This window comes from Pezoporus wallicus, unplaced genomic scaffold, assembly GCF_028554395.1.
Source record: "Pezoporus wallicus isolate ANWC-B61680 ecotype Strahan unplaced genomic scaffold, APGP_CSIRO_Pwel_v1 contig_4816, whole genome shotgun sequence".
NCBI lineage: Eukaryota > Metazoa > Chordata > Aves > Psittaciformes > Psittacidae > Pezoporus > Pezoporus wallicus.
The window spans coordinates 3,676,169-3,703,971 of record NW_026640990.1 but is presented as its reverse complement, the minus strand read 5'-3'; the positions used below and the strand labels follow the sequence as shown (position 1 = coordinate 3,703,971).

Below are 27,803 nucleotides of genomic sequence, written 5' to 3'. Positions count from 1 at the left end.
GGAATTAATTTCTTCATTCTTTCACAATTTCTTCAGGGAATGAAATTAGAATTCCATATAAAAAAATCCCTTCACTGTAGTTGAATCATTCCAGCTTTTTCTGCTTAAGTGGATAGTACAAATTCCACTTCTATTTATTAAAAATACATAAAAATATTAAAACAGTTTCTTATGTTTATTTTTTTTTCTAGGCAGTTCTGGTAATAAGACACTCTAGCCATCAAAGTTCACCTTCATAAACTAAACTAGAGCAAACCTACTCTCTTCCAGCCTCGGTGCCAGTGAGTGATTGCAGATTTCTGGGGCTTTCTATGATCCTCTTCATCCTTGATTTTATAAACTTAATTTCTCAGTTTCTGTTCTAGCTATTTTTCTGTGCTACTCAAAGTTTCATTTTTCATTCGCTACTCAAAGGTTGTGAACTGTTGCAGCAAACTGGAGCTCTGTCACTGGGAGGCTCCCAGTGTTGCGAGCCACCAATTTAAGTTTGTCCCTGTTCCAGCAATTGCTTGTTGGAAATGAGGCTGGAATTCCGCTTTATCAAGTCACCCAGCTGGCTGCTTTGCTGAATTATCTTGGGTAATGTGGGGCTCCCTATGTGTCTCAACATTAGCCCCTGATCTCAGAGCTCCTAAACTTAATCTGTCTCTTCTTCCCTTAGGATCCCTGTCAGTCCCTTGGCTTCTGAAGAACAAAGACTTTACAATGGCCTCCTGCTGTATTTGCTTCAACACCATGAGATGCTTTTTGTTGACTGGAACTCTTGTTTCTCCCAGAGACAAGCAGATGGCCTTCAGGTAAGAAAGTTATGTGAATTGATTCAGCAAGTGATCAAAAGTGCTTCATTAGCTTGGAACTTAGAAATGGGAACATAGTTGTTTATACCTAGTGTAATTAATGACTGTAGCTTGTTGCTAGCAATGTAAATATTCATCATATGCCTAAGAGAAGAAACATGAGTGCTTAAGAATATGATTTTGAAACAAAAAAGAAATTAAAAAAATAAAAGGCCAACAATAAAATCTCAAGTTGTTCCACTTCAAATATCGTAATGCCAAGCTTTGTTAGATCAAAGACACTGGATTTTTCCTCAGGTGAAGCACTTCTTATTTTGTGTGTGTGTGTTTCATTATACATTGGCAATGAACGAAAGCAAAATCAGAAAGGTGAAAAATCTCTTAACTTTCCAGAACTTGCTGCATAGTTTCAGCTCTCCCTGGGCATATTCTGTCTAAAACAGAGCTGGTACCTTGATTCCTTTCTTGCCTTTTTTTGTTAAAAACCTCCTGGTGGAAAAAATACGATAGGAAGACAAATGCTGTTTTAGGAATAGGGTTGGTATAAGTCTTGTTTTCAGTTTGTGGTCTGAGGTATCATCACTGCCTAAATTGAACTTGATTTTTAGAAAAAGACATGAAGGAAATGTAGCAAAGCCTACAGTTTAATACTGCACCATGCAGTTACCACACATCCCTGTGGTTCGTGACTAGATTGATACCAGTATGCCAAATCAAGTGAAGGATTATGAAAGAGATTTGCATTGCATGTAACTGTAGATCATGTTCCTCATGTTTGCAACTCCTTGATTTCCTGTCTTCCTTCTCCAAGTATCTCTGTTAAGGAAAACCAGCAGACTTCTAATACAAAAGCAAATTCAGTATTTAGAGCATATTACATATCTTAAACTGAATATTAAGACTGTAATGCTCCTTGGAAACTCTCTTTTGAAATAAATCCTGTACAGCTGTAAGTACAGAGAACAAAATGCACTGATACAAGGCTGCTCCTGAAATAGTCTTGCTGTGTCACAGGACATGGCTCAAAATCTAAATCTAGGGTTGTTTCACACAAGCAGTGTTGGAGCACAAACGTTACTCTCTGAAGGTGTCCCGTGTCACTGCCACCTTTGAGCATTCCTGCAATTTGTACTCAAATGAGCACGCAAGGGCAAAGTATTAGCTATCCTATTGTATCTGCTTCTGCCTGCAAAATTAGAAACAGCATTGGCAGCTAAAGAAAATTGGAAAGGTATTAGAGAAGGCAGAAAACCTGGCTTCCTATTGCAGTGCTTTTGTTTTAGAGGCAAATTCACTCCCTGCAATTCTGTAAAATGTCACAGTCTGCCTGGGATTGTGGTGATGTGGGAAAGAATTCTGCTGAAAAGGTCCTTTCAAGTTCTTTAATAAAACCTCAGACAAGGCATAGCCATGAGGCACTCTCCTGCTCTGAGGTAAGCTTATGAAAGAAATCCCATCTGCGGGTGAGAAGGGAATTCAGTATTCTGTGGTTGATGTTGTTTTTGTAATTTCTGACAGGAAACCCAGCACATTGGATAGATACCCTTCATCTTTCATAACACAATGATTGCTCAAAGTCTATTAAACTGGAAACATCAAAGTTAGGTTTACAAACTAAACATGTTAAAAGTGCATGTTCTAGTTCCAGCAAAGCAAGCAAAAAGTAAAATGGCAAACCTGCCTCAGATCCCTTGTTGCTTCCTGGAAGTTAAACTTGCTTTTACTGGCTGTTTCTCATGAAATATCTTGAAGCATTTACAGAGATACTAACATTTGGACTACTTAATTCCTGTGATTTTTTTTTTTTTTTCTCCCTGTTGTTGTTGTTGGTTTTGTTGTGGTCTTTTTTTAACCTAATTAATTAGCTTGCAAACTGAACTGGTACTAAACTGATTTTCCTGTTTGGCTTAAATCATTCTTCAGAAAGAAGTTAGACACTGTGATGTTTGTTTTGACCTGAGGCCTCTCTTAGATAGCTGTATTTAACTTGAAGCATATCACTAGCCATGATGGATGTGTACAAGATTAGCTTAACTTTTATAGTGTAATTAAATTATGAACCAAACCTTGCTAATAGCAATTTGTCATGTTGTTTGCCCTCATCATTGCTGAATCTTATGTTCTAGGTAAAAGTTGACTATGGAACTTTTTCTGCTTCTAGTCCAAGAGTGTGTTTTTTCATATCTCCTTTTTGTGTAGAAGCCATAAATAAATCATTCCTGAACTATGCACACTACCTTTGTCTTGCAAACAAACAGAAGCATGCCTTTGTGGGTACATTCAAGCCACTGCATGTATTTCCATTAAAGCATGGGATTCATTAGAAGAAAAGCCTACACCCTGAGGAAATGAGTCTCATTTCTTGTTTGTTTGTTTGTTTTTTTTTGGTTGGTTGTTTTTGTTTTTTTTTATTTGTGTGTCCTTTTTATGCACACTTCACTATATAACGGCAAGGCTGCAGGGACTGCCTATTGATTGGATCTCATGCAGCTGCTGTTTGCAATCATGGAACCCCATTATAAAGCAATTGCAGAGATCCAGCGGACTGGGGAATGAGAGCTGGACAGTATCCTAAACCTGCAGGCTGACCACAGACACCTCAGAATGAATTACTGAGACTGAAGTGTGGTTTGGAGTTGGTTGTAACAGTGAAACTAAATATGTCATGAAGACTTTATCTACTCAAATTATGGTTTTGTTGGGAAGGCTTTTGTGGTCTGGAGAGGTTTGTTAATCTCTGGTTTTTAGCCTTTTTTGAAAGAGGAAATGGGCATGTTGGCATTAACCCTGTTCTGTGAAAAAGATGTGGTGCTTCTATCTCATCTGAAGTTGTCATGATAAAGAACTATGAGCTGTCCCCAGTTTGGAGGACAACAATAATTTAACTGATATTTTCCTTTGATAATTCTGTGCTTGTGGAACTAGCTGAAACTTTTCAAAATGAATGAACAACCAAACAGACATTATCTTATGATCTACCAAACTGAAATTTCCAGGCTAGATGAAACTGTCTTGTTAAAATAATTTTTCTTGGATAATGGAATATAGTTCCAATTCCTATTTGTTGCTATTAACTGTTTTTCCTAAATTTAAACTGGCATAGGTCTTCATTACTTTCTTTCATGTAAATTCTTTGCTTAGAAATTATAACTTTTAGTTGGATTTAGATGTGAACACAGCAAATCCTGCGTGTACTATGTGAAGTGCCAGGAGATTTGTCAATATTTCTGTAGGGATTACTGTCACATTATAGAAAGGCTTCTTCATATTGCTTCCCATTCCAGAAAAATACATGAGCTTATTAAATAGTAAGTTTTAATTTTATATTTGAGTAGTGCCCAAACCAGAAGACCAGATAAAAAAATGCCATACATTTTTAGGACCTACATCCCGTAGAATCTGTTGGTTATAGATTGTAAGGATTTTTTCTATTTTTTTTAATCTTTTTCCAGGTAAGCAGTGCAGAATGTTTTACTGACTATAGGTATAAGAATTTGATAAAAACTGCTGTAGTGTAGGCAGGGACTTCAACTCCTTTCTACGAGCTAGTGCAGTTTGCTGCTTTCTGCTCTTTTCTCTCCCTTCTCCCCTCAATGTGTATTTTTTTGTAATTTACTTTTTTCTCTGGGGGAGGCTTGCAAGAGGAGAGCATATTGGCAGGTGAGTGTGTGCTCTGTGTGACATGAAACACAGGCTTCTGTGTTTTACTGCAACAAGCAGCTTGAGTGCAGAAGAGGGGAGCTGGTCAAACTGAAATCCCGAGATTTTTTTTCTTGCAATCAGTAACACAAATACAGAATTCAGGCAAACACACCGGCTGATTACACTGATCACTCATTGTCATTCAATAATGATAAAAAGTGTGTGAGTGGGGAAGTTTTTTCTCAAACTGGTCACTGATACAGGCCTTTTCTGGCTTGGAAAATGTGTTTTGCAGGCTGTAGAGAAACCGTATCAGTGGAGACTCATCTTTGTTACTTCTCAGCCTCTGAATGCCTGTTTTTAGTTTTTCTGTGAACAGGGCATATCAAAAGCTCCTGTCATAGCCAGTCAGGCCCACTGAACTATATAGGTTACGGATTAAGGACTTTTATCTGCCATTTGTGAAAGAGGGTAATACCTGATGTTTTCAGAGCAGCAGCCAGTTGCTGTGCTTACTAAGATCAGCTACACTACAAGGAAGATAATTTTAATTAGTCAGCTAGTTTACACATTAGAAGTACAGGTTTCTGCGTTCAGAGGATCTGTGTGGTCCTCCTCTGATGTTTAAAAAATTCACCACAACACCTAAACCTGACTAGCAGCTCTGAGATTTTCATGTGTCTCATGGTTACAATAGGATGGAGCCGGAAGCGTTTTCGTCCACTTGGTGTCAGCATCGTTTTCTCTCATTTCAGAGCTTGAACTCTAACATGTTCTGAGTACCTATCTGCAAATTAGGTATTTCATTTCTATTTTTGTAATGTATCGGAACATCAGCTTGTTCCTTCCTCAGATAATGAACTGATATCAGAGAGGCATGAAGGAAGGGTATGAACTGTATGAACTCACCTCCAAACCATTATGAAATGCAAGCCTTTTGTATTTTATACTTGTGTCACCTTCCGTGCCACAGCAGGAACACCAAGAAAATCTCATATCACTTCTGTGTTTCTTTTCTTTAGCGTGCATGAGCAATTTCATTTGTTTACTGACAAGCAGGGCTTTTTGAAAAAAATGTCAGAAGTGAAGTCTTTGATAGGAAAATTATCCTTTGGGAAATTAGAAGTATTTTACTGAAAGGCTTGTGTTATATAAGCACCAAAATATTTCAACCTTTTTACTTGTCAATGGCTGTAATAGTAGTGGCAGAAAAAGAAGGGTATGGAACAACAATAATTTAACTGATATTTTCCTTTGATAATTCTGTGCTTGTGGAACTAGCTGAAACTTTTCAAAATGAATGAACATATGGAAGAAAAAAAAATATTTAAAAAAAATAAAGGAGAGAAACTTTTTAGTCACTATCATAGAATCATAGAATAGTTAGGATTGGAAAGGACTTTAAGATCATCTAGTTCCTACCCCACTGCCTTGGGCAGGGACACCTCACACTAAACCATACCACTCAAGGCTCTGTCCAACCTGGCCTTGAACACTGCCAGGGATGGAGCATTCACAACCTCCCTGGGTGTAATCCGTTCCAGTGCCTCACCACCCTCACAGTAAAGAATTTCTTCCTTATATCCAGTCTAAACTTCCCCCATTTAAGTTTTAACCCATTACCCCTTGTCCTGTCACTGCAGTCCCTAATGAAGAGTCCCTCCCCAGCATCCCTATAGGCCCCCTTCAGATACTGGAAGGCTGCTATGAGGTCTCCACGCAGCCTTCTCTTCTCCAGGCTGAACAGCCCCAACTTTCTCAGCCTGTCTTCATACAGGAGGTGCTCCAGTCCCCTGATTATCCTCATGGCCCTTCTCTGGACTTGTTCCAACACTTCCAGGTCCTTTTTCTGTTGAGGACACCAGAACTGCACACAATACTCCAAGTGAGGTCTCACGAGAGTAGAGTAGAGGGGCAGGATCACCTCCTTCAACCTGCTGGTCATGCCCCTTTTGATGCAGCCCAGGATATGGTTGGCTTTCTGGGCCATGAGCGCACGCTGAAGCTGGCTCATGTTTATTTTCTCACTGGCCAACACCCCCAAGTCCTTCCCCACAGGGCTGCTCTGAATCTCTTCTCTGTCCAACCTGTAGCTGTGCCTGGAATTGCTCCGACAGAGTGCCTACAGGATGATTTTAGTATTTTCATAGAGTTGTGGTGGAGATCAAGTGTAGAAATAATGATTTTTAACTCTATCTGATATTATTTTAGTTCTTTCTGATTTTATTTTCAAGCTTTCTGGAAATTACATGAGTAGGTTTGAGCTTCACAAACTTTTTCACTGGTCAGTACAAGAGGGCCATGCAGCCATAATAAACAATGAGCCGAAATAGGAAGTGCATGCTGTAACTCAAAACTGTTCAGTACTTCTAAAAATATGGGGCTTTTTTCATATTTTCACTAGGAAAGTATACCAGGCAATCTACTGTTTAATTGCAAGGAATGATGGATGAACAGAATATTTCCTTGATTAAATATCTGATGCTTCACTTCTCTTCTAACTCTTGTTTTCATGTCCTTTATATTTAGTCTAGGCAAACTCATAGCAGTTTTGCTAATCACTTATATTCCATAATGATTTCCAAGCTTAACTGAAGTGCTGGTTGGGGTGGGAGGTGGGAGAAGAGGAAGATGAGCTGTGTTAAAAGTTAATATTAGGTGGGCTGTGGATTAAGGAGCTATATCTATTTAATTACACTTTGCAACCACTAAGCACAGTTCATGTTAGAAGTTTAACCAGCTTGTGGCAGACCAGCAAGCTGCTGTATTCTAGATAATCAGCAAGCTCTGCATGCCTTTCTTTTCACCTGCCCTTAGTAATTTCTGTGTTACAAAGAAAATAGTCTTTTCTTCTTGCAAGTTGTAAAATAAAGACTTCTCTAGCAACTTTGTTGTTGCAGGCAAAAAATGTGTCAACTTAAACCAAAATCTCTTTCTGGATCTTCCTAGAGAGTGATTTAATTATTACCAGCAGAAAATAGTGTTGAGAGTGTATGGTCGTCACGCTGGCAGGAAGGAATACCATCCTGAGGAACCTTGACATGCTAATGAGGTGGCCCAATGCTATCCTCATGAAGTTCAGCCAAGCCAAATGCAAGGTCATACACCTGGGTTGGGGCAATCCCAGGCACAGGTACAGGTTGGGCAGAGAAGAGATTCAGAGCAGCCCTGAGGAGAAGAACTTGGCGGTGCTGGTCGATGAGAAAATGAACATGAGCTGGCTTCAGTGTGTGCTCGTAGGCCAGAATCCAACCGTATGCTGGGTTGCATTTGACCAGCAGGTTGAAGGAGGTGATCCTGCCCCTCTACTCTGCTCTTGTGAGACCTCACTTGAAGTATTGTGTACAGTTCTGGTGTCCCCAACATAAGAAGGACATGGAACTGTTGGAGCAAGTCCAAAGGCGGGTCACAAGGGGCTGGTGCACCTCCTGCATGAAGACAGGATGAGATAGTTGGGGCTGTTCAGCCTGGAGAAGAGTAGGCTGCTATGTGGTCTCCATGCATCCAGTATCTGAAGGGGGCCTACAAGGGTGCTGCGGAGGGGCTCTTCATCAGGGACTGTAGTGATAGGACAAGGGGTAATGGGTTTAAACTTAAACAGAGGAAGTTGAGATTGGATATAAGGAAGAAATTCTTTCCTGTTAGGGTGGTGAGGCACTGGAATGGGTTGCCCAAAGAAGCTGTGAATGCCCCATCCCTGGCTGTGTTCAAGGCCAGGTTGGACAGAGCCTTGGGTGACATGGTCTATAGTGAGGCATTCCTGCCCATGGCAGTGGGGTTGGAACTAAATGATCTTATGGTACTTTCCTCTTTTCCAGCGTTTCTTATCCCCTGTGTTCACGTGGTAAAAAAGTTATTGTACTGTCTGACCATAGAGAGCAGAAGTAGATGAAATCTCAATGCAGATCTAAATGTCGTTCCTTGTAAAGTCTAATTGTTTCCAATGTCTGTAGCAAATCCAGATCCATGTAATTTTTACTCTTCATGAAATCTTTTTATTTCTAAAGTCTATAGCAAATCAGGGAGGATATTAATTCATTTGTATGCTCAAAATTCACAGATATGTTGTTTCTGAAAACTCTGCTTAAGGAGCTCATAAACAATAATTTTTAACAAATGAAGAAATAAAGCTCCAAATGAAAACTAATCAACTTTGCAAAGCTTTGTTCTCATTTCTGTTTTTAAACCCTTTGCTAATATCTGAGATGATACATATTTCTAAATGTGGTTGCTGCATTTTCCTCCAATGAAGCCTCCTTTATTTCTTTAAAAGAGAAAAGTTCATATCAAGTCAAAATCAAAGGAAAAATACAAAAATCTTTGTGTGAAGAAGAGAAGGGCAGCATTTTTTATATTTTTATTAAGCTGTCTCTCTTGAGAATCTTGGCACTGCCACAGCCTCTCTAGAATAGAAAAAGAAACTCTTCAAAGAAGAATACAGTAACTGCAATTAAAGGACAGGTCAGCTCCGAAGAATACTGAGGGGAATGATGGATCTCTTCAACTTCTTCCTGCTTAATAGATTCCATAGTATGTAATGTTCCCTTCTTTGAAATTTTTATATAGCATGGGATTTCTTTTTTAATCAAAATTAACTTCAGAGTTGAAGGGCTGCTGCTATCCCCACATGGTTTTTATTATGGCTTTTCAATTAGTTGAAAAGGGAGTACAAAATTACTAGTGGAAAATAGAAGAATAAGTTCTCTGTTATCAACTTACAAATCACTTCAATGAAGAAGTTGAGAGTGATGTCCTCATCTCACCCTGCTGTGACTCTTAGAACAAAATAGTAATTCTGGAAACTGCTACAAGGTCTTTAGGTTTCCCCTAAAAAAGGTATTACATGAATAACTTTTTTAGTGGCACAGCTCTGATCTGTGCAGCTCCCAAACAGCTGTATGGTGGACCTCCCTGGGGAAAGCTGCTTTTGACTCTGGAATGGTCTTGTGGAGAAGGGAATACTATTCTTGAACCAGAGTAATTTCAAGGCATTTCACAAGTAGAAATATTTAACTTATGGCAGAGAGTGTAGCATGCCCTTGACAAAAAAATATCAGCTTATCATTTTCTTGTGCTCTATGCATGCAACAGGCAACCTCCACCACAGCAGAAACAGAGAACACATTCCATTGTAAGTAATGCTGTGCCAGTCTCATTACTCTAGGTGGTGCTTAGATATTATCATGGGCAGGTTTGAATATCTTCAGGGAACTGTAGCAAATGTTTTGAATAAGATAACAGTGACTTCTTGAAATTTTTATGGGGTGTCTGCATTTTTTCCTTAAGTAGGCAGGAAGTCAACAAATTCCATTCAAAAAAGCTCACCGTGCAAGTAAAACCACATGAGGGTTTGAAGGCACAATTGGGTAAACCCAAGAGGTTTGTGTTATCCAAGGCAGTTATTCCACAGTAATCCTTGGAACATATTGGGAATTAACTATGCACTTGGTTAATTCACCAATGAGTAGTAAAGTAGGGATAGTGTTATTTTTTTTTCACTAGTCTGATACATATGTATGCAGGACAATCCAGTGCTGTTCAGAGGTACTAGGGCTAGCTCCACATTACTTGCAGGCTGGATAGAGTAAATTAGTTTGGACTATCTCTTTAGTTGAAGAAACTGCTTTCAGTACCTGTGGTAGTGTTGTCACTACATGTTTGTTTACATACATGGTTATGTTTATACATGCTCCTGAATGTCTTATGCATATATCAATTGTTTTTTAAATGATGAAGTAAAACAAGTTCAGAGCAACTGGCTGGTCTAAGGATGTGGCCAGGGAATCTCATGTACTTTTTTAGGATTTGTATGTCAGGTGGACAGGAGTTCAAAAGGGCGACAGCAGTCTCAACTAAACCTTTGAATAAAAGATCTTAACTGCCAGGAAAAATACTGGATGAGGCTTCTTCAATATTATCTTTCTTATTGAAAAGAGTATAAAAAAAACAGGAAAGGAAAAGAGGTTTGTAGTGCTTACAAAAATTCTTCTGTATCTTGCTCTTGCTGTTTCAAAGATTTAAAACCTATCTGAAGTGTAATCCAGAAAAATACGTCAAAGGATTTTTTCAGAAGCATACAGTGCATTGACATCAGCAAACTCTTGTTATGACTGTCAAGTTCCCTATCTTGAAGCCTCATTCTAATCTTCTGGCAGCATTCAAGTTCAGTGCTTTCCATTTTGATTGTATTAATTAGTGAAGTTTGGATGATTCCCCAACTGTGAAATTGTCAGAATTTTTTTAACAGAATGTTTTTAGAGGTTGTTTTTTTTTGCCCTAGTTAGTAACAAGTAGGACATCTGTCTGCATTTCTGTATTGTTTAAATTGAAAATACATGGCCCATTTGGAAGCAGAGAAAATGGTAAATGAGAGCTGTATTTATGCACTTATCTTGCCTTTAAGTTAATCTCCCGTTACTAGTCTTGAGCCTTTCAGGTTGCTATAGAAACTGCCACAGCCTCCAACTGTGCTTCTTCCAAGACTTAATTGCATTCTGAATTTCATACGCTTTATATTAACCACAGCACTGGCAGACACAAGGACATTTCAGAATGAGATGAATTAATGGTTCAATATGATGTATGCATCTTTTTAATATCATGTTTCCATATCCCTTTTCAAATTTTCCTTTACCAGCTGGTTAAACTCTTCTGTAACATGTAGTGATACCAGAGGGATAGATTCTTTTTCTGTTTGCTGCCACTGTATTTGGTGTTTTCCAGTCTTTGATGCCACCAGAGTAGCTGCAAAAGTCATTAGTCTTAGAGACTTCTTTTTTCTTAAAAAGTCAAATTATTCATGAATTACCTTAGCTTTGCAGAATTTTTTCTGAGACTTCTTCACCTCTGTTAAGGCAGACATGAAAATGCACACTTGTTATCCAAAAGCTCTGGTAAGTTTGTCCTGACTCAAGGCTCTTTACCACAGGATTTTTGCTTGATCAGTGTGGGTCAAAAGATGGAGAGTTTTTCAGCCAGGCCTGGTTTTAGGTGGAAAATATCAGTTCACCGAAGCAGAAACCCAGTACAGCTCCATGCAAGGGTGGTCAATAAGGATCTTCTGGGAAACATTTATTATATCCTTGATGGAAGTTCTTATCAAAACTAGGCTGAGAATGTGTCTCATTCAACCAGTACAACCAAATCTCAGAGGTTTGTTTTCCCACTTGCTTCTCAGCACAATGATGCTGTCTATGCAAATACACTGCTCTTACTGATGCCGTTCTGCTTTCAGTGACGATGAACATTGGTTAACATCACTTTCCTCTGTGTTCAATGAGTGTAAGTTCAGAGCTTCATAATAAAAAAAGCAATCCCCAGTGTTCTCTTCTTGCACAAAAAGAGGAGTAAAATGTGTCACAACAGAAGGAAGAGAGCAAGCAGTGTATGTATTTCCATCTCCTATCTGTTAAGCCCTTTGTCTCAGCTCTGCTTTGCTTGTGCTTAGTGGATAAGAGATGGAGAATGGGAAAGACACCTGCTGTGCACTGTTGCTGTTGGACCTGGGATGTTTCTGTACTTGTGCTAGTGCTGGCCAGCAGATCTATCTCTATCCTCATTGGAAGCATTAGAGACATCCCATAAATGGACAGTCAGGCTTCTGCTGACAAACAGGGCAAAGTATGAATTTCACAAACACATCACTTTATAACGTTCATGCACATTAAGTCAGGCTTTTAGATACTGAATATCTGAAGACAGATTGAATACATATATAACTTTTAAAATTTTCAACTATCCTTTAATCTGACACTTTGTGCTAGTGTTTTTCATGTAGTTCGCTTTTTTCCCCCCTTATTGTTGTCCTCCATTTGTGCTACATCACTGGAATTATGCATTGATGGTCCTCTATGAAAGGCTTTGTTATCAAGCCTGGTAAGCCAAGGTAGCTTTTCTTGCCTCAGCCTTACTGCTAGTATCCCTCTGTATTCGTGTGGTAATTTTGGGACTTCTTTTTAGCTCTTTCAAGAAAAAAAAATCAATTAGAAAAGGAAGAATTTATTACAATGTTGTAAGCATTAATCTGAAAGAGTGAAGAGACTTCTGCAGCACTTGGTTGTTTTTTTTCTTCGCACTCTTTCTTTTTTTCCTCAGATCCTTTCTCATTAGCTACTCATTTTACACTCCTTGCCACACCGCGATGCAATTCCAGTAATCTCTTCCACAGCATCTCAGCTTTCCTTTTTAGCTGCTCTGTGAGCTTGTATGTATAAGAGAGCTGGATTTCCCTGCCAGCTCTGGCTCAAATTGCATTTCCTGGACTGCCCTACAGAATGTCAATATATATTCTAAAAATCTGTGTGTGCTGGTGGACTTCCCCAAATATTCTTAACCCACTTACTTTTGGATGGGATTCATTTGTATTTGAATATAAAATAAGTATTGTTTGTTGGCTCCTTGTCATTTTTGAGAAGCCAGATAGTTGCCATATTTCCAAGTTTTCTGTCTGCATGAGCTATTTTCCAGGCAGCAACAGCATTTTGTTTACAGAAAGCACTGCCTGCGGGGTTTCCATAGACATTCAGAACAAATTTCATGCCTATCAACTGGACAGCCCAATGTGTGAGAAGATAGTGGGCTTGACACTGGTTGCACACAGTTGCTAGCAACCTTAGTGAAGACAAAAGATTAAAGTCGGAGATGTGCCAGTAACAGGTTGTTTCACTCTACTCCAGAATGTATTGCAAAAGCCTTTTTTTTTTTTCTTTTTTTTTCCAGAAGCCATAATTTCTTAGGATTTCTGTAGTTTACAGTATTTTTAGGTTGTTCCTGTAGTTGATGGTATATTGATGGTAGACTGTTCTATAGGCACATGACATTTTTAGAGATGCTGGATGTTTAGGGTATTTCTAGGACCACATTATCCCATGCAGTTCTGGTTAGAGAATGCAACACTTTGTTGCAGAGAGGCACTTAAAGAGATGAATTGTACTTTGCTTCTCATGCCTTGCCAAAATCTATCTTCAGGCACCTCTTGTTCATTCTTCCTTACCTTCCCCATCCTGTGGGAGAAAACTGACTCACAGCCTGCTCTTGTACACTATGCAGAGGTGAGAGAAAAGTAGGGATGCTTCTCCTTTACGTCCTTTGTGTCCTCCCTCTTGTTTGTCTGACCAGATGTAATGCTACTCTGGGATGTTTGTGTTGGATGCCTTGTTGTTTTTGGGAGCAGGAAAGATAAGCTATGCATGCTGCTGGTAGAAGTCAGGGAGAGAGATTTGAACCACATTGCTTAGTGAATAGTGGACACATTAAACCTTGTAATTGACTTTAAGCTTTGATTTCTTCTCCTTCCCTTGTTCCTCAGTGTAGGCAAAGAAAAGGTTGTGTGAAACTTGACCATGAAGATAGTTTTGGATAAGCAGAGGTACAGCTGAAATGGTTCATCCATATCTCAGGCAAAAGCTCCCTTGAAATAAGTGCACAGCTAGGAACTGCAGATGTGCTGTTGTGTTCTATATCACTTTTTTTGTTTACTGCACTACATAGTTTTCCTCTAGCACACGCTGAGAAAGATGGAAGATAATACAAATAAAATGTGGGTGGAATGTAGGCTTTGTAGGGCTAAGCTTTTAAAATTCTTGAAATATAGATCTAGTAATTACTTTCAATGTGATTTCCATCTCTATTCCCCGCTTGTGCCTCCAGAATCAATACCCAATGAAATTTCTATTTTCTGTCTTAACCCTACTCATTTCAGTGGCTGCTTAGCAGAAGGGTTTCACCTATGTGTTGACTAAATTGGTCGTTTTGTATGTCCTTGCATGGCATACAACGAAAAAGAGCATGGACTCTATTAATATCTGTTCTTATGTAAACAGAACCAATTTTATTCAGTTTTTCAGCTAGTGAAGCACTGTGGGAACAAGACAGTCAGAAGCTTGGGAATTACTCTACAAGGAAGAATCTCAGTATTTCTTGGCAAAAGATGCTTTATGCTCTAGGCTTGCTTGGTAAGGGCCAACAGTAACAAAGGCCTTATTATGGAGAGGAGTTTAAATAAATAGACACTGAATGTTTCTGCCTGTCTTTGAAAGCTGACACACAGAAATCCCAAAGTCTATTTCAAAGAAGGCTTAATTTTAATCTAGTTACAACCAGATAGATACTCAGTTCTGGGGAGGAGATCGAATGAAAGAAAAGAGCAGTTGGAATCCCACGTGGCGACTTACAGAAAAATATCTTTATTTACTTCTAAAAACTGACAAAATGGAAATATATTATTTTCTCAATTCTTTGGCTGTCAATTTCCTTAAAATAAAAAGACAAAATCAAAAGGCATAAGGTGACTGAGGTAACTTGCCCAGTAATAACTGGATTTCTAACATCAGTTGCTATCAAATTTTTATTAAAAGAGCTATAAGGACATCTGAATTGTCATATGTGGTCATAGATAAACCAATTTTTTCAGGAGAAGGCTGTAATGGAGATGTTAGATGGCATTAGATTTACAATGTCACAGCTTTCATAATGCCTTTTAAAATTTTTCTTGCATGCTTACATTGAATGAGTGTACTAAATGAGAATTTGTGTCTGGAAAGTCTCCAATGCTGTGTCGCACGCAGCTGAGCTTACACCCTTGTGCATCCATCTATCTAGTACTTCCCTGATGTACACTGATGGTGGAGACTGAGAACCTTTCTTTCCCAGTGGCTTCTTTGGTGGACTGAACCCTGATAGCTCTGTGAATGTGATAGTACAATAATTTCTGCCTGTTAAACTGAAATGAGCATATATGCCATCTGATGCTATTGCTTTCTCTCAAGAGGTGCTACTTCAAAGGTCCCTTCAGTTTGAATGCCTCTGCTGAATATTATTTCAGTATAAAGATAACGTTCTCAGAGATAAACACAAAGAAAAGATGAATGATCCTGTTTATTCTTGGGTTATTGTTGCTTGTTTTCCCTAGACTGGAAGATAGAATTAAGAAGGATTTCAGAATGTAGTCTTGCATACTAAAATCTGCTGCAGGAACTAATGCAAAAGAGGGAAGTACCGTCTGCCTTAAATCATTCTTTTTCGTGCATTATTCTTTTCCTCCTTTTATAAAATCCTGTCTTCAGCCCTCTCTATCATTTTAGTGAATTTCAAACTCATAGGAAAAATGTGATCCAATGTATCTTTGCAGCACAGGTGAAACAAGAACCTGTTTCTCTTACCCTATGTTTTCTAATTGCCAGTTCACAATATGGTTTTATATTATGACTGGAAATATTAATAGGAAACCAGGGAATCACTACTTACTTGCCTACACAAGTAGTCTTCAAGAAGTCAGGATAGCTACTTGATCTTTTGCATCCGGTACACATTGCAACGGTTAATGTGCGTAACAATGTCATTTGCAAAGACCTGTATACAAATGCCATGCTAAAGGAGATAGCAATCTCTAGATAAAAACTGAAGGGAATTAATATCATATGTGCAGCACCAGTGACAAAAATGAGCCATTTCTTTCCAAGTTCAAAGGAAAATTTGTAACTCTGTCTGTATGAACTGGTTTTCTTGGATCCAAACATAATAAAATGTAATCCATATTTTGTTAACTGCTCAGAATTGCACCTGGCCACCTGAAAGAAATTTCTGAGGTCTTGGAAAAGCCTGTTGGAATCTGAAAAGGATCAAAAAGGCGCAAAGAAAATATCACTAATAAAACAATTAAAAAGCAATAAAATCTAAAATAATTGAGATTTTTAAATTAGGTAATAGTCTCGATTCCCATTTCCTGGGAATGTGCACTGCACAAGGAAATAGAAGGTAATCATTGTAAGAACACCTGTGGTAAAATCTTTAATTATAATAATTCAAATAGAAGTTAATTAAAAGCACATCTTTAATGTAGCAGTACGGTTTTCCCTACATGCTGCCATTTGGGACTGACTCTCTTCTGCCCTCTCTGTTATTTAACTTAAACAGTAATAAATAGCTGTGAATGTAGATGTAATTTTCTCTCATCTGCTGAACAACGGTATGTGTTCCAAGAGGGCCATTGTGCAGAAAAGTGTAGTATTTCATTTTTGTAGGAAAAGAAACAGTGTCTCTCACTCTTTATTGCTGTGGAAAGAAGTTGTAAGAGTAAATGCAAAATTTGCATTTAATGCTTCTTGGGAGCTGAATTTAGTCATGCTCCTTTTTTGCTCCTGTTTTCCACCACCCAGCAGTTCAAGTGCTGGAAATTATCAATATCCCTGTTGTTTGTCAATCTGCTGAGACAACTTGCTCAAGAAGCTGCTGGCCTGGCTCTAGCTGGCACTACACTCACAACAGCTGCCATGTTACCTGAGCTCTGTGGGGATGATATGTGAAAATAACATGAGGAAGTAGGAGGTGTGGAGGGAGATGTAAATGTAGCCATGCGGTTGAAGTCTAGTTGTGAAAGTGGCATTTAAAATGCCCAGCAGGTTAAAACTGCTTGTCCTTTGAAGGAGGGTTGGTCGCATTGCCTACCTGTATTGCAGAGCACTGTCAGGCTCCCATGATATTTTGGTAACTAACTGTGGAATATAAAGGAAAGCAGAGAGGAATTTTCTTGGACTTTTTTCCAGAAGTAGTTTAAGAGTTTCTCAGAAAGGGAAAAGTTGACAGACATTGCATTGCCTTGCAAAATCCATGGGGTTGGAGCATGCACCTACCCCAGATTCTTTCATGTATCTGATACAAGTAAGTGTGATCTTTATTTCATTTATTTATTTTTTTTTTAAGCAATGGAATTTGTTTCCAAAACATTTCTATGTCTCTTTCCCAAACTAAGCTGCACTAAATTATTGCTAACAGCTTAATGTTTCATTTAGTTACATCTTCCCAAATTAGAGTTTGGTTTATGGTATTAAAAAACAAGGCAGCCTTGGCATTATTACAGTTGTCCATGTTTCTGGTTCACAAAAAACAGCCTAGTAATGAAGTGCATCCTGTCTCTCTCTGCCCTCTAAAAGTCAGTTGCATTGTCCTAATGAGCACAAAAGGAAAAAGCAATTCTGAAGCTTACAGGTGAGATAGTAGCAAGAAATTTTGCAAAAAGACTAAAAAGGAAGTGTTAGAACTTCTTTGTCTTCAAAATACTTGTCTGTCTTGCACGCAGTGTGCCAAAATGACTGTGTCCTGTGAGGCAGTGTGCCAGTTGAAATTTGAGGTAGATAGTAAACTGACTTTCAAGCCAGCTTGAATAGAAACTGAACAGGACAAACACTTCCTCCCTGTACTGGATTTATTATAAAACTGTCCTGCAGCAAGCATTTCAAAGCTAGAGGTGCTAGAATGATACAATCAATGAATCTTAATGAGGAAAATAAACCTCCAAAAGATGCTTTCTGGGCACTACAATTAAGTGGCATTGCAGTGTTTCATATTGCAGGGCTAAGTCTGGGCAGGGAGAAAGGAATCAGGCCAGAGTAGTAAAGTAACATATATCTAAACTGAGGTATTAATATGCGTCAAACAGAATGTGAAAAAAATGGAAAATTTATTATAGGCACAATTAATCAGGGTAGTTATAAACCTTTGCTTTTAGGAGTTTAGTGTGTATCACTCTGCTTGCATGCCTCAGTGTGGAGAAATGCTGAATTCACAGATCAGTTTCAAGAGTTGATAATGCAGTAGATGTTTGATGCCTGGTTTTTTACCAACTCTCTGAGTGAGGTTTTTAAAGATGAAAATGACTGCTTTTGTTAAATGAATAAACATTTTATAATTTTGGCATGTTTGTGTTTTCACAAACTCTCTAATTAAAAATAACAGTATGCCATTAAATTTTTATTAACTGAGATAAACTCAGGCTGCAGGAAATTGGTATTCTATTACAGTTTCAGAAAAGCTAGACTTGTCTGTTCTGGCCTAAGAATGAGAAAGAAAATACAGTCAAACCTTAAATCTCTGCCAGTATTAATTTCTACTATTTTGTACAGAAGATCCATTAATAAGTTTTGAGGTTAGAGTTGAAAACTTAACTGATTGTGATAGTGAATATGGAAATAGCTTTCATTTCAAAATTTATTTGTACTAATCTATTTCTTCCATAGTTTTATTTTGGTGAAATTCTATTTTTCAAGATTATATATCTTAGGGGTGAAATCACAGACATCTCTACTCAAAATCTCCTAGATTCTGTTAAAAAGGTGAATTTTCAATAGCAAATTGCACACTAATATTGCACCCTAGTTGAAATGTAGGTAGAATATTGCAATGGAGCAGTAAAGTACAAGGGTTACAGTTATTAGGTATACCTCACTTTCTTTCATGATAAAATAATTCAGTTCAAAAAATTTTGGGGAAGCAGATCTTATTACCATGGCTGATTTATTTAGTACATTCCTCAGGTTATATGACCTCAGATTATTAAATGGCTATCAAACATAACAATGAAATAGCTTAGAAAGAGAGTACTAAAACTAAATATCTACAACTGTTTCACTGGGTATTACAGTAGAATGTCAATAAAAGAAAAAACCCGTGATGTTTATGATGGTTCGTGTGTATTAGATACTCAAGAAGATGCATATATTAAAAAGAATGCGGAAATAAATGCATATATTGCTAAGCTCTGTTAATATTTTGAATGCAAATTCTACCTCTTTGTTCTTGGAAGTGCCATGATAGCTGGAGAATAGCAGAACCAAGCAATGCCAGATACTGTCTCAGATTTACTGTACCTATAATAAGGCCATTTTGTTTTCTCCCTGTAGTAGATGAAAAAGTTAAGCTTTAATAAATTATCACATGGGTTTGCTCACAGCAGCTTATTCTGTTATGAATTTTGAGATTCTGTGTTCAGTGGTGCGTGGAACTGTTCTTTGGGTCTTTATGCTATATCTGATCTCCCAGCACTGCTCTTATGATTACTTTCTTTTAATAGGAAGCCAGGAAAATACTTATCATAACAAAGCTTAGCAGAACAAATTCAAAGCATCATGTCCAAAACACCATGGGGAAGATGATGGGCTATAAGGGTGTGCATTTTTTAACAGTATTGTCTTAAGTATTCCTTCTACTGGAGAGGATGAGTTTGGGTCTACCTTTTGGTTTTTTTTGTATTAGTAGTTTCTGGAGAAATGTGTCCTCAAGTGGCTGCATTCAAAAGAGTAGCGTCTTTTCTGCTGGCCTTCTGTCGCATTGTCAGAAAAGGGAGATAAAGCATGTAGTAGCATGGTTTAGTGGTGGACTTGCCAGTTTTGGGCCAAAGGGTGGACTTGATGATCTTAAAGGTCTTTTCCAACCTACTTGATTCTGTGATTCTTTCTTCAGGAAAGATGCATGGATGAGAATGCTTTTACATGGTGGGAAAATGGTGGGAAACATGCAGAACTCCTGAACAGAGACCCTTTAATTTGCAGTAGACTTCCCTGAACCTCTCCAAAATTAAAACTCCTGATACCTTTTAATATTTCTTTCTGTGTGAGAGGGCAGGGGTTGGTAAAGTCATTAGTATACAACCTTCAGATCAAAAATTATTCCTTAGTATTTTATTTAATGACTTGCATTTTAAAGGAGCTTGGAAATGTCACTTGTATTAGAAATCTCATGGTTCTAGAAAGAGTAAAAGTTTTATTATGTACTGCCTCAGTGTACAGATTGAAATCAACCTTTTGCATTGCAGTTTTTTGCTTAAAATAGCCTAAGGTGCTGTCAAACAAATGACTTTTTGGTGTATTTTAACCGCCACTCAAACACCACCTTGGTCAAACACAATGTGCATTAGCTTTGTAAACCACCCCACAGTGGTTTAGCTGTTAGTGGAAGAAATCAAAAAATTTAGAGACAAAACCTAACTTTAAAATGTCAAGGAAAAAAAAACAAATTCAGTGTGTTTGTATGTATTTTGTCAGATACATAGTGTTGCAGACCTGTTCTCTTTTTCTGTGGCTCCAGACTCCTTGACTGCAAGGGATGCATTTTTTAATTGTTGAATGAATCATTAATTAGAGCAATTTCTTACATTAAAGAACTGCAAAGAACCCTGGAGAAATCCTTGTTGTTAACCAGAAATCCATGAGTATTTAAAAAAGTTATGTGTGTTCAAGGTATAGTGAAGTAAACAGTGAAGCTGTGTGTGCTATGTATTGCGTATAGCTGTTCCACTTTTAAAATTAGTTTATTTTCTTTGCTCATATTGTAAAGTTCAGAAAGAAAACTCTTAGTACCTCTTGTTGAAAAGGTTCCAGTAAAAAACATGCAGTAATTAAAAGCTGATCATCCTAGAGGGAGTTAGAACAAAAATAATGCTGACTCTTTAACCTAGGGGAACTGTAGTCACTGCATTAAAGAGGGAGGCTTAGATTCAGTCCCTAGATGTTTAACAAAGTATTGGAGCAAGGCTGATTAAAAAATAGGGCAGCTGCATTCGGTAGGATCAAATGCACTTCCCCATTGGAGTTTGCAGTGCTTAGGGTATGCTCCTGGGGAGATGTGGGAACTGAACCTAGCTTTCCCATCCTGGGTGGATTTTGCAGGCACACAGCCATGGGCGCTGACTGTTATGGGATTGCAGAAATCCAGCATGCTATGGTGCTGAAAATAGAGAATCGGTACATTTGGGGATCAAGACTTAAACACTGCAATTCCTTATTTACAGTCACGATATTTACAATGAAACTGGAAACCATGTGCACACATACGGAAGGAGAGCAAAGAAAGTAGAAAAGGCTTGGGATTCCAGGTGGGCATTCTCACGTTCTAAACTATTGATCTAAGAGCTGTTGAGCTCATCATATTCCTTTTCACCACAGTGTTATTAGTTTCAGTAATGTAAATTAATGGAAATTGTGTAGTTCAGTGCTATGCATGAAATTCCTCTTGGCAGGCACTAACTGCTGTGTGTGTGTGTTTAAGATTTAGGTCTTGCTTTATTTAACAAGGAAGTTCAGCGCTTGCCAACCTACTTAGCAAGTGCTTAGCATATTTAAGTTCTTAGAGTTAAGGCCATGTGAGTGTTTGCCTGATTAAATCAGAAGTTTTCCATTTTTATGATAATTGTTGTAAGGTGGCTTGAGGCTTGAGCTAAGAGAAAGTTACTTCATCATTTTTTGTGCACGACAAGTTCTTCCTGGGTAGCTCTTATTATGCATGTAGTGGCTGTTTTGTTATTACATGATAACTACATGACAGATGTAATTACAATAACTCTTTTCTATCTATACTACAAACTGTCATGTCCTAATTTCCTAGATTAGGACATAGCACTGAGGCAGGAAAAATCACAAGGGATGAAAGGATAAAAAGTGAAAAGGGTAGCAAAGCCAGAATAGTTTTTCTTCTTCCCAATTACATAGCTAATTATCTGGGGTCCAGATAACGCAGGTTCTTGTTTATAACTGTAGTATCTCTTAAAATAAATTAAAATACTACCACTGAGGCCTTTCAAAACTGAGACTTAATTCAGTCTTAAATGGCAAAAGCTCCAGCAGGTTTGGAAAGAGGCTCTTAAAATCCTTCTGATTTGGCTGCTTTGGTGGTTTTTTTTTATAGATGCCTTCCATACTTAACTAAGAACTCTTATTTTTTAAATTTCTGTCTCCTGTTTGCCACAATATTTACCAATTAAAGGGTTATCATAGCTCTTAATTTGCATAAAATTGCAGGTACCTTGAGCAAAATGGAATTTAATATGCGGAATACATGACATCAATATGAAAAGCTGCAGAGCTAAGTTTTCTCAGGCAGTAGGGGTGCCTCTACTCAGGCTATAGAAAGTTTGGTCTTGGGAAAGTATTTTTCTGAATTCAAGCTGAGGTCTCCCTGCTGGTTTGACTTTACTACCATTTTATAATATTAAACATAAAATAAAATCCAACTCCTTTTATTGCCCAAACAAGCTTCCATTACCTTCCCACCTCTTTTTTTTTTTTTTTTATATATTTTCTTGCTTTCAAAAGATGCGCTGTATGCCGGTAAGCTTTATGGTCTGGGTATTTTTAAATACGCTTTTCCTGTATTTGTGTTCCTACTGAGTTAGAGCTTTGTCATATGTAGAAAAATGTGCCTAACTTAAAAATCATATTTTAATATTTCAAAGTTGAAGTTTTTCCCCAGCTGTTTCTATTAGGATTATATTAGAGTTTCCTGCTTTCTCATGTGGGCATCTAGCTGGAAAATGGTAGGATGTGATCTTGACTAAGACAAGAATATTACAAAGGCTTAAATGAGCACGAAGCGTTTATACTCCTGAAAATAAACAAGACCAGCATAACTGAAAGGTGAATCAAGCTCATCATGAACTGAAATCCAGCCTTGTACATTTTATTTCTTTCTCTACACAGGAAAACAACACAAAAGATGAAGAAAAAGACAGTCTCATGTTATTAAGGTAGGATGAAAGCACCTGTTATTTAACTGCTTCGTGGAAACTCTTGTTATCTCACTACCAATCTGTATAATATATTTCTATAATGTAATGATGGTTGATTTGTTGGAGGAATAACCTAAAAAGTGAAACTTCTCAAAGTCTTAATGTTGATGTATATCAGCAGTAGACAGATAAATGGAGGTGTAGCAGGCCAGTGTCACCAGTTGATCCTCACACAAATGTATCTTTGATTCTCGTGTGGATTGTTCGTTGTTTTTGTTTGATTGTTTTTTTTTTCAGTATTCCTCCAGTTTTTTATTCTGCCTATATGTACTTACATCATGGGTCACATGTTGGTATTTCCTAAGCTGCAAGGATGAACTTCCTAGTTTCAGGAAGTGTTTCATGGGTTTGCACTGGTGTGGTATTGCAGCAGTTTTCAGAGATAAAATTGGAGTAAATACAGAATAACTGAACAGCTGTGTGCGTTTACTTTTGGGAAAGGGAGGGACCTGGCAGTGAATTCAGTATCTTGAAAGCTTCTTTTTGAGAGGAGTGGGGTGTACAAAGACTGTGATCATGCAGATGGTTATCTTTTCTGAAGAAAGAAAACCTGATGCCTAAACAGAGCTGAAATCTTTTGCTGTGTTTCTGTCACAAAGACTTTGCTTTTATGAGACTTGTGTTTATCTAAGGAAACAGTATTATGATATGACCCAAGACTAGATTTCCTTGCATAATTTCTCCAGCATTTGACTTGTCTGACCACAGGACAATAGTTTAGCCTGGAAATTTCTTAAAGGAATATTTTTACTCATAAGACTTAAAAACCCCCAGTAATGCTTTCCCATCCCCATTTGCATTTTGGAGTGGAAATGCATGGACTAGGCTAACAGCCACTGGAAAATCGTGGTACACATTCCAGTCTTTTAGATTTTGTGAGTTTTGTTCTGAGATTCAACTGAAAAAACATAATTGAGGCCAAGTTTATTGCGCTCTGCTGTGATAAAACCGAAAAGGAAAAGATGTTATGGTTCAGAGCAACTTCAAGTATTTCCCAGGTATTTTGTAATGCTAGACACTGCTGAAGTATTCCACTTAATATTCTACTTGCTTTACTAGAAATGCAGAAGATTAATAAACCACATTAGTTACGATATAGCTTTCTCAGAAAACAAGGAAATATAACTCTAGGTTTTAGACAAAGCTATTGAAGCAGAGGCAAGCTGGCATTTCCCAAAAGCTAATCAAATACTAGTAGAGCAATAAGGGAGTAGAGCAATAAACCATTTGGGAGACAAAAGTCAAGGGAGAAGATTTCAAAAGATACTATCTCTGTTTGCCAGATAGTACCTCCCAGTGTTGAGCTTCTATCATCATATTATTAAGTGCTGTTGAAATAATAATTTCTTCTGTGAGAGGGTAACTTCTAAATCATACTGATTGTTTAGGTATGGTGGAGGACTTGCATGTTGTTCTAATTCATTTCTGGATCTGAGGTACAGTAGTGGGTTCAGTAGTTAATAGGAATTCTGGGTATTTTTTTCTGTATTTTTGAACACCTGTTTTTTTTCTTGTACTGAATTTATGTCCTTCTTATGCTACACAGTTTCTATCTTGAGTTTATGCCATAAATTCTGGATTAAAAAAAAAAAAGTCTCATCCTCAAACACTTTTTTTGTGAATCCAACTGCTATGAATTTTTCTTGCTATCTGAAATTTCTGCAGAAAATTCAAACCTAATTTATGTATCCTTACGACAGCCAGATTTGCATTTTTCAGAGAACTTGACGTTCACTGTTCAGTAGTGTTCATTATTTCGCAACCAACGTCTGTTGATTAGCAAAAGGCAATTTTTTTTTCAGGAAATGAACTTGAATAGACCTGTCTTAGAAGCAGGTGTGAACTTCCTCACTTGTTTGTTTTCAGTTAAACAAAACTAAGCAAATGCTGCTGGTAAATTTCCACTCTGTAACCCCAGCTGTTTGTTACTGTCACTCTGTTGGGGTGAAAATGCATAGTAATTTGTTTCTGGTGAAATAGGATGTTCTGACCATTTAACCATTTATTTTGAGTTAGTGTGGCACATTCTTGTCTGAGAAGGGAATGGAGCACCTGCATGAAGTGACCTGATCTTCAGCAAGCAGGGGCAGTACTTGCGTTGAGCTACATTGTTGGTGTAGAAAAGTTATCTGATGCCACAAGAAGGTTGCTTCTGAAACCAACTCTTAGATGTGACACTCTGCCACCCAAAAGATGTGTACTGCGCAAATACTTATGAAATAAATATGTAGAAGAGAGACATAGCCTCAATCTGCTGTGATGGATTCAGTGTTGTAATTAAGTAACCTGCTGGATGTACTTTGAAGCTTACTGATTCTGAAGTGTTGGTGTTTGTTATCTTAAAATCACCCTTTTGTTAAGTCTAAGCACAATTGAGTGCTGCCCCATTTCTCAGTTAATCCATCAGTAAATAAAGGTGTTATCAAGAGCACATGACTGTGAAAGGACAGTAAATTTACTTTAGCTTTCCAAAACTCATGACTAGCTCTGAACTGAGAGCAAGACTAATTACCATGCACCTACCTTCATATCACTGACATTAAAGATTTTTTTTTTTTGGCTTTTAGTATGCCTATGCGGTGTTGCTAGTTTCTTCTATAATGTAAGCAGTCTTAAACAAAATAGGATGATACTTCACTTTTTCAGTTACTGCCTATTTTCTATCCTGTGCTTTTATATTCTGGAACTAAAACTTGTCCTGGTAACTTAACTTTCATCAAATCCCTTTCATCATGGAAAAGTGAGGATGACTCGCATTTTAGATTAGCAAACTACAGACTTTTGTTACTAATTTTTCTACCATTTTTTTTTTTGTAACAAGAGTGGTCTTTAATTTAGCTGATTTAGTGTTATGCCCATTTAACCTAAATCAGTATGGTTGAATAAGATAACTATTAGCTGATTTTCTGTTTTGTTTCACAGAGGCTTAACTTAATTGCATATACAAATCTGTCATCTTGGGAATCTGATATAGAGAAATGTGTTTGATAGATGTCTATCAGTAGGCCTAGCCAGGCAGTTTTAATCCTTTTAAATTAAGGGCAAATAAAAGTGTCTGTCATGGGGGAGAGACTACTAGCATGTGTAGGAATCTAGGAATGCTGCAGGATATTTTTTTTGGAGGGAACAGTTAATTACAGCAGATTCATTTTTGGTTTTTTTTTGTTACTTCTTTTCATGTAAAAGATATATATAAAATCCAATCAGATTTACCAACTCTGATGGCTAAATTCAAGGATAGCTGCAGGAACAGCCTGTGGTGTAGCAAACTGTAACCAGGCTGTTGTCACTAACTTGAATGGACATGATGCTAAATACACAAATGGCATTGTTGTTGTTATGGGAAACAGGTCTTTTGTCCTGTCTAACTCCATTACACACCTCCCAATGCCAATAAAATCTGTTGTCTTTTATTTTGAAAAAGATGTGCAACGTAACTGGAAAGTTTAGAGTGTAAAATATTAGCAATATAAAACTGACATACCTTGTCTTAACTGTGAAGAAAATTTTGTCAGAAACTGTCTAGAGATTAACAAAGCAGGAAGTCCTCTAAGAAAAATTTGGAGTGGATGGAGTGATGCTGATGTTTCACTTCCCTCCTTCACTCTCCTAATATGCTTTTTATAAAATATGCAAATACAATGGCAATTAATAGTGAAGATCAAAGACGTCCAAACAGATGAGCAGACTTTCCAAAGTTATCTTTTTCTCTGATCAGATTTTCTGGGGAGTACACTTGATATTTTAAGCTGCATATTTATTCTTGATTCAGAAAAGTTGGCCAGGACTTGGAAATCTGTGGCTGCACAGTAGGCTTGAGATACCAGTGCTTCTTGCAGTTCATTAGACTTGCTTTTTGGTGTTTGGTTTGGTTCTGTTTTTTTTTTCCTCATGTACAAAATATAGGAAATAGAAAATTTGGTTTTTATATTTTCTTGGTAGCGAGGTCGATGATGAAGACCTATTAATAAGCAAATGCTTTTGGCTTCACTTTAGGCTTCCAAATACACTTTACGTATAATATACAAATACACTTTACACAGTCCTGGTCTAATGGGCAGGTCCCCAAGGATTGGAGGTTGGCTAACATGACTTGTCTCTATGAAAAGGGCAGGAAGGTATGCTGAGAACTACAGGCCTGTGAGCCTGACCTCAGTGCTGGGGAAGGCCATGGAGCACATGATCCTAAGTGAGATCACAAAGTATGCAGAGAAAAACAGAGGCATCAGGGCCAGTCAGCATGGGTTCATGAAGGGCAGGTCCTGCTTGACCAAGCTGATCTCCTATGATAAGGTGACCTGCCTGTGGACATTGTCTGTTTGGACTTTAGTAAAGTATTTGACATTGTCTCACACAGCAGCCTCCTTGAGCAACTGGCTGCTTATGGCCTGGATAGGTGTATTCTTCACTGGGTTGAAAACTGGATGGGTGGCAGAGCCCAAAGAATGGTGGTAAATTGTGTCACATTTGGTTGGCGACCTGTCATTAGTAGTGTCCCTCAGGGCTTGGTATTACAGCCAGTGTTGTTTAATATCTTCATTGATGATCTGGACGAAGGGATCAAGTGCACCCTCAGTAGATTTGTGGACAACACCATGTTGGGTGGGAGTGTTGATCTGCTGAAGGATAGGAAGCCTCTGAAGAGGCATCTGGACAGGCTGGATCAATGAGCTGTGGCCAATGGTATGTTCAGCAAGGTAAAGTGCTGGGTCCTGCATATGGGCCACAACAAACCCATGCAATGCCGCAGGCTTGGGGAAGAGTGGCTGGAAAGCTGCTCGGTGGAAAAGGACCTGGGGATGCTGATGTTCATGGCTGAACATGAGCTAGCTTGTACCCAGGTGGACAAGAAGGCCAGCGGTAGCCTGGCCTGAATCAGAAATAGTGTGTCCAGCAAGACCAGGGCAGTGATCGTCCCCCTGTACTGGGCACTGGTGAAGCCGCACCTCAAATACTGTGTTCAGTTCTGGACCCTCCCTACAAGAGAGACATTGAGATGCTGAGAGAGTCCAGAGAAGGGCAACAAAGGC

General features: G+C 38.1%; 1 protein-coding gene across 1 annotated transcript in view; it reads left to right on the top strand.

Moving 5' to 3' along the window:
- FAM13C (family with sequence similarity 13 member C) overlaps positions 1-27,803 on the top strand; it is a 127,392-nt gene that overhangs the window by 11,468 nt on the left and 88,121 nt on the right. The window contains 2 exon segments of the mRNA XM_057421521.1: positions 662-797; positions 22,685-22,731. Coding sequence (XP_057277504.1) covers positions 662-797; positions 22,685-22,731 — 183 coding nt within the window.